Raw genomic sequence first — 8248 nt, 5'->3', positions numbered from 1 at the left:
ACCAACGAATAGTGGGATTGACCGTCAGATTGCGAGTCGAGCGCCCTAAATACCTGGCTGTCAGTAATGAGGACAATTATCAAGATAGCTAAATTGGTAAAGAATAGGTAAGTAAGGATCCAATTAGTCAAGAAGTCCTGGAGGAAGTAATAAGATACTCCGTTAATGAAGAGAAAGAAGCTGTCAAAGAGGATGATCAAGAAGTCGAGAGTATTAAAGATGTCATGAATGATGCAACCATAATTCAGTGAAGTCCTAAACATTTTAATGAAGAGTCAGAAATGAAAAAAAGCTAATACGTCAGAACATTCTGGTGAGGAGTCGAAAGTATCAGTCGACAAAGAATCGAAAATGGTAGATGCTCGTACGTTGAACGTTTTAACACAGCTTTTGGGAAATAGTGACGAAAGAGTAGCTCGTATAATACCTATTACCTACACTCGTGCTTTTTCACAATATTGGAAGAGTACAGTGTTTTAAACTGATGCTCTTGTGTTTTATTTTCTCTATTTGTTGAATGAAACTAGATACAACACCACCAGTGATTAGAACGTGTACAACAGTTTTGGAGAGTATTCTGTGTTGAAGACGCAGTTTGACCAAATGTGCTTAACATCTGCTTTTTAAGTTTTAAATACTTGTGTTTCAACTCTCGTGCGTCTCAAATGGTCGGAAGATGAAAGGGACTGGAGCTGACCAACCTACGTTTTGGCATATGAGCCTCCCCATGTGTGTTTTTGGATTCAGTGGCGTAGGAAGCGGGGTGGATGAACACTCACCTTTCTGTTTGTCCCAGTAAAAATGCATAAAATTAGGAAAAGAAGGAGAATGTATAAAAGTTAATCCAGAACCCAAGAACTGACAGTGTCCAAAGGCGAGTCCTAGACCCCCCTCCCCCCGACACATACACAGAATTTTAATTGGCCTCCTACATCTCTGTGATTATTCATGTTTGCACAGGTTCTAATGGGAAAATTAGCGACCTAGACTAAGTACATGAAATTTCATTTTGTGTTTTCTTCACTTTTTCCACTACTAATAGTGTTTTTATACAACTAGAAATGTGTGGCTGTTCAGGTTTTTTATAAGTTACATAGCTAATGGTGAGTTTTTAACTCTTCACCATACTCTTATTTTTTCTGTAGTAATACCTATTCGCAGAGCAAATATTTGTGGTTAGCAATAGTTACTGGTATCTAAGTTAAGTGTCAATTTGTTAGAAAAACATGGCAAAGTGAAAAAACAAAAACAGTTGCGTTACTTCATACTGACTTTAGAACAACAAAAACAATTGCGGTGATTTACATTTAAAAAATAAGCTTCTTATTATTAAAGTTTCTCTAAATTTACTTAAACACCAACAACAAAAAACACATTTCACTGAATATAAACACTAACATAGTATGATCATATGGATCCCTCAAAGATTAGGCTTTATTTAACCAAACATTATTCTAATTAAATTTGACCATTAGAAATTGAAGTTTTTCTTTGGTTTAGTTCAAGTAGCCTTCTTATACGTAAATCAGATCATAAAGCATGAGTCTCAGGGGTGTAGTAATAACTTTTGTTTCCCCGTCGCTTTGTGCGACTACAGTATTCAGAGATTAGCACTAGATAGGAAATATATGTGTATACGCAGTAAGAATGGCTAAATTATAGAGTAATGGATCTTTATGTAATAACAAGTTTTAGTGATAAAGCTTCGCAATTTGGGACTGTGGACACGCTATAAGAATGACAGTCAAACCCCACTTGTCTGTCAGATAACAGTAAGTGATGGGTATCGTCCCAAGAGAACTGATAATACATTGTTCGTAAAACTAAGTTAATACCATTTTAGACTACAATTAACAGAACACAAAGCAAGTTTTCCTTATATCAACTAAATCGGTATACTTTCTAACTTTTCGTTTGGTATTTTCTTTGGATATTTAAAAGTGTTAAACTGTAACTGGAATTACGCATTGTTTTTTGTAAATTTCATACTACCTATACTTTAACCATGTTAAGGTTAATACAGTAAGTGAAAAAACATTGAAAGTAAATTAAAAGAAAACATTACAAATAACATAAGTTTGTTTGTTTTCTGAATTTTGCGCAAAGCTACACGAGAGCTATCTGTGCTAGCCGTCCCTAATTTAGCAGTGAAAGACTAGAGGGAAGGCAGCTAGTCATCATCACTCACCACCAACTCTTGGGCTACTCTTTTACCAATGAATAGTGGGATTGACCGTCACATTATAACGCCCCCACGGCTGAAAGGGCGAGCATGTTTGGTGGGACGGGGATTCGAACCTTAGATTGCGAGTCGAGCGCCCTAACCACCTGGCCATGCCGGGCCAGTAACATAAGTGACAGGCGTTATATTTTATTATATATAATTAACGTATGAAAAAAATCTGATTAGTAAATAAAAAATTATAGGAAACAATTACCGCATTGGTCCAATTATAGGGCGATCTCGAAAATAAGGCGACTCCATTTTCAGAAACCATGGGAAAGGAAAAAAAATGAGTGCCATAAAGTTCTTTTTTTAGGTCTGCAAAATCAATACTATAACTGAACAGCCTGCAGATGGATTAATTGCTAGAATTAGTGATGGCACACATGCGTAGACAGATGCTATCTGGACAATCAGGAATGCGAAAGGCTTGAGTAGTGAGAAGGGGCTGTGGTCGGCCGCGATTATAAGGCGACTATGAGTTTTACAGTCTAATTATTAATAAAAAACATCGTCTTATAATCGGGCCAAGACGATATGTTGGATGTATATAAAGTTATAAAACTTAGACACTATCGACAAAGAACAAGGGTGCGAGTAAAACAGAAGCTATGATTTTTTTCCAATAATGAAATGTAAGTAGAAGAGTAAATCTTACCTTTCGATATCTCACAACTGACAGTCTCTTTAAATATATGTTCATTAAAATCACCTTTTGGCACGTTATTGAAGGCAACCAGTTTTTCTTCTATAGCTGCTACTACTGACTTTGGAACTTAGCATAGACAATAATGTTTTCGAATGTTTATACTCCATGGGGAAAATCATGTTCTCTCTCCCACTGACTCAGTCTGAGACACCTCCTTTGGTGTCATGTTTAACTGATCATTGGCCGCAGGAAATTTTTCCATACAAAACAAGAACTGACCATTCCTATTTTAAATCAGTGTTACTGCTTTTGTGATCGGGACGGCCTTTTATCCATCTATTTTAGCTTGAAATAAACAGCTACAATAAGATGTGGGCATATTAAAATACACGAATATTTATTTACCACCATGGGAGAGTCGAGTACTGAAGAGATACAAGTACTTCTTGTTGCTCTTTGATCTTCTTGGAAAAACTGGACATTAATTATAGATCTTCAGCTAGATTCTAGTTGTGCAGTTTTTTAATTCCCCAATGGAATAAGTGCCGAAGAAAAATTTGCAAAACAATTCTTAAAGGCTTGCATATGACTAGCGTGTAGTACCCTAATTGACAATTGGAAAACAATAATTTTATTTTGATTGTTTGTTTGTAATTAAGCACAAAGCTACACAATGGACTATCTGTGTTCTGCCCACCACGGGTATCGAAACCCGGATTCTAGCATTGTAAGTCCGCAGACATACCGCTGTGCCACTAGGGGCTTTAGTTTTTATATGATTAGAACAGTCTACGTCTACATACAAACTTCAGTGTCCAGTGTATTAGATCCTCTGATCAGTGTCTCAAAGGACATATGCTTAGAAGGCAGAATCGTAATTCATTTTGCGATTACGTCGGCTACAGAGTCGAAATACCAGGTATGCAATTAGTTTTGATGAGAAATGAACAGCCTACAACATTTCACTTTTGCCATTTAATAATTTTTTCCGATTTTGTAGTACTCAAATGTTGTATGCTTCCTGCAACAATGATCCAACTTAACATAGTTGTTAAGTGATTTTGAAGATTAAACCTCTGTACATTGGTATCTTCAACTCCAATCTCCTGTAATGTTGTGTGAGATCGTTATTTATTGGTGTTTCGTTGCACTTTTAATTTGTAATATCTCTTTGTTCAAAAGAGATCATTAATACTTTAAAATGAACAGGTAGAACACCAACTAACCAATCAATTATACCAGTAAATGGAAAATAAAGTTTGAACATAATATAATTTTGTAACTGGTTCTGTTAACGAAGGAAAATGTAATTTCCTTCAGTGTACATCAACTTTTTGAAGCTAAACTTTTAATGATTATATACTGCCATATAGTATTTATTACAAACTCAAGTGATTGCTTTAGTAAAATTACATATATGAATATTTTTAAAAACAATCAAATGACATTCTAATTTTGATATAAACTCGAAAACCTATATTTATGAATTAAATTTTATATTAGACTGCTAATATGTCGAACGATATGAATATGCATTTAATTACATAGCTGGCGTCATCACTATAAACACAATGCTGCTGCTTCTGTTTTTCTATAACCATAATTCTTCTATAAAGGTTTTAATCTCACTGGAAACCCAATGAAGAGCTGTTGCCTGAAACATTGTGTCCGTGTTCACTAATACAATTATTCTAATTTGCGAGCTTTTCACAATTATCATATTTTATATTTTATGACAGGATATTCAGTCTGTTTACCCTACCAACCTTGAAACAGAGAGAAGTTCATTTTTCACTTTTAATTCTGACCAGTGATTAAGTTTTTAATCATTGCAGACAGACACAAGTCCTATATTTTGTTGCTTGCCCACCTAACGTTTTAAGAGCTAAACATTATCTCATCCAATTGGAAAATAATATATTGATTCCCAAGTTAACATAACGTTTTGGGACAACATGGGACCTATTAGTCCATCTCGGCTGTTCCATCCTTTAAACTAAACTAAAACTATTAATAAATAAACTTTCAAAAAATCTTAAAGCCAACCTTTGTCATTCATATACTTATCAAGGTTTTCCTTAAACTCACTTAACTTTACTGCCTCCACAACATCCAAAGGCAACCTATTCCAAAGGCCAACCACCCTGTTAGAAAAATAAAACTGTCTTTGCTGAAGATGACTCCTACCTTACCAAAATATATATTTGTGTTCCCTAGTCTTACTATTGTCACTATTAAGTATGAAAAAGGATGATACATCAACACTATCAATTCTTTTTCAATCTTAAATACTTCAATCAGACCCGCCCTAACTCTTCTTTTTTCAAGAGAAAACAATTTGAGAGATTTCAACCTCTCCTCGTATGACAACCCTTCCATCCCAAGCACCATTCTAGTAACCCTTCTCTGAACCCTATCCAACAACTCAATATCTTTCCTAAAATAATGAGCCCAAGACCGAACACAGTATTCCAAATGTGGCCTAACCAGTGACCTGTACAATGAAATTATAACCTCTTTAGACTTGTATTTAATATTTCTGTAGATACAATCTAAAATCCAATTTGCCCTACCACTAGCAACAGCACACTGCTTGTATGGCTTTAGAGACTGATTGAATATTACACCAAGATCCCTTTCCTTCATAACAATGTTAAGGTTATTCCTATCCAAATTATACTTATAATTCAAATTATGATAACCCACATGGATTACCTTGTATTTATTATAATTAAACCCATCTGCCATTTATTTGCCCAACTCACTAAATGATCTAAATTCTTTTGTAAGTCAGCAACATTATCTTCACAGCTAGCAACATCTAAGACCTTAATATCATCTGCAAATTTATGTAATTTATTGACTCTCCGTTCATCTATCATTTATGTGAATAAAAAAGAGCAAATGTTCTATAACTGAGCCCTGAGATACCCCACTTGTGACATTAATCCAGTTTGAATGAACTCCATTTGGAACAACCTTATGCTTTCATCCATCCAGCCACTCTTCTATCCAATTTATCCCCCCACACCTATAAAGATATTTTTTTTACAAGCCTTTTATATGGCACCTTGTCAAATACTTTCTAAAAATTCAGATGCACCTAATCTTCACCCTTACCCTCATCTACATAAGTAGTAACCTTTTCAAAGAATGTCAAACGATTTGTAAGAAAAGATTTTTCCCTTAGTGAAACCATGTTGACTATTCATTAAATTCTAAACTTTGTTAACTAATTTTGCAAGGCATCTTTCAACAACTTTCCAAAACGTTTTCCACAACTGATATAAAGTTGATGGGTCTATAATTACTGGGAATAGTTACATTAGCTAACTTTCAAACCTCTGGTACTTGCCCACTATGCAAGGACTGACAAAAAATTGTAGTAAGTGGCTCATATATCTATTCTTTAACCTCCTTCAAAACTCTTGGGGAAATATTATTTGGCCCAGGAGCATTATCATCTTTGAAACTTCCCAATTTTTCTTAACAAGCTCAGAGTTAATGCAGTCATCTTGTTTGATCTTGTTGCCATTTATCAACTGTTCAAGATGCGAAATACTGTTTAAATCTTCATTAGTAAAAACTGAAGAAAAAGCAAAATTTAATACCCCAGCCATCTCCTACTCATCAGATTCTAGCCTTCCTTTATCATTCCTCAAGGATCCTACCCCATCCTAACATTTTGTTTACCCTTAATGTATTTAAAGAAATCCTTATTAATTTTTACATTTTCATCCAAACTTTTCTCATAAATCCTTTTTGATGTCCTAATTTCTTGTTTCACCAACTTTCTCGATCTTCTATAATCTTCTGTCATAACAGTCAATTTAAACTACTTAAATTTATGATGCTTTAATTTTATCTCTTAAACTCTTTATAAGCCAACCTGTTTTTTTACTTGCTGCTACCCTTTTTATTCTATAAGGAATATGTTTACCTTTAATATTTAAAAATTTATCATTAAAAATGTTCCACATCCGAACAGTGTCTCCAGATAACTCAGCTGCCCTTTTGTGAAATTGTGAAAACATTTAAAATGTTACACTAGACATCACTGCCAAAGTCTGATGCTTCCACTAATTTACTATTCAAATATAAAATTGTCTAATAATTGTATTAAAACTGCCCTTATTGACAGAATATTGCATCAGTATCACATATAATAGGATATCACATTCTCACTTTTACCTGCATTAATTCATAAATTATTCCACTGAACCATCTCAAAATCATGTAACAAATATTATAAAACTACGTCTTTGTATTCTATCCATTATTTGCTGTAAGAGGTTATACCATACATCCTAGAACAGCAGTTGCAAATGTTTCAATCATTTAGATTCAAAGAAATATTCAAAATGATAGGTTGGAAAATATCCAACAGTAACACAGACTTCTTCATTTAATTGCTGTAGTTACAGGTAAAAAATAAATACAATTCAAAACAATACTTTTTTACCTCAATTTTGATGGTTTCATGACCTTCAAACACAAGTTTCTGCAAATCAGGTTTGAAATTGATGTTGTAGTGAATTGGAAGTACACTTGTAGGCAGTCGTTCAAATGGTTTGGAAACTGAAGTAGAATCTGGCATGTTTCACTTGTCTGAATCTTCAAACCTGGAACTAAAATTGAAAAATATCCTAAAACCTAGCAGTTAATAAATAAAACTCAACTTGCTTTTAGTATAAGATTTCTTTTTTCATTAATTATTCACTGCTTTTGACTTAGGTTATCCCAGTTGATATAATGCATCTTGATTATCAGAAAACCACTGATAAGGTGATTCACAAGAGGATTATTAGTACACTGGATGCTTATGGAATTATAGGAACAGCTGAGAAGTAGAGAGAAACCCCGAGTTGCACTAGAAAGGAAATAAATTAGCATTCTATCAATTCATGTAACTAGTGGTGTACCTTGAAAATCTTTTGTGTGTGCGTGTGTGTGTGTAAAGGGAAGATATCTTCCTGCTCATTATGAAACTGATTTCGATACTTGGACACGTACACAGATATATATATATATATATATATATATATTGCTGATGACTCTAAGATGCTGAGGAGGATTTACTTTATTGAGGATAATTTACTCAATGAAAAAAATACATACAGCCTAACAGACAAGGAAGGAACATTAAAAATTAGTTTAATATCCAGAAGTGTAAATATATGCACTTGGGGTATGACAATACAAAAACATCTTAATGTAGACCTTGGAAAACAGAAACATCAGTGGAAATTTAAAAGGATGTAAATGCAATTATTCATAAAAAGTTCTAAACGTAAGTACAAGGTAAAGCACTGAGGTACCATATTTTTCGGTGTATAAGACGCACTTTTTTACCCCAAAATTTGATGTCAAAATCT

General features: G+C 34.0%; 1 protein-coding gene across 1 annotated transcript in view; it reads right to left on the bottom strand.

The window, feature by feature from the left end:
- LOC106469017 (puromycin-sensitive aminopeptidase-like) overlaps positions 1-8248 on the bottom strand; it is a 70266-nt gene that overhangs the window by 47756 nt on the left and 14262 nt on the right. The window contains exon 2 of the mRNA XM_022397414.1: positions 7336-7501. Coding sequence (XP_022253122.1) covers positions 7336-7470 — 135 coding nt within the window. The 5' untranslated portion in view covers positions 7471-7501. The remainder of the gene's footprint in view (positions 1-7335; positions 7502-8248) is intronic.

Source organism: Limulus polyphemus, unplaced genomic scaffold, assembly GCF_000517525.1.
Source record: "Limulus polyphemus unplaced genomic scaffold, Limulus_polyphemus-2.1.2 Scaffold3265, whole genome shotgun sequence".
NCBI classification, from domain to species: Eukaryota; Metazoa; Arthropoda; class Merostomata; order Xiphosura; family Limulidae; genus Limulus; species Limulus polyphemus.
The sequence above is the reverse complement of the archived record's forward strand: the minus strand, read 5'-3'. Positions and strand labels throughout refer to the sequence as shown.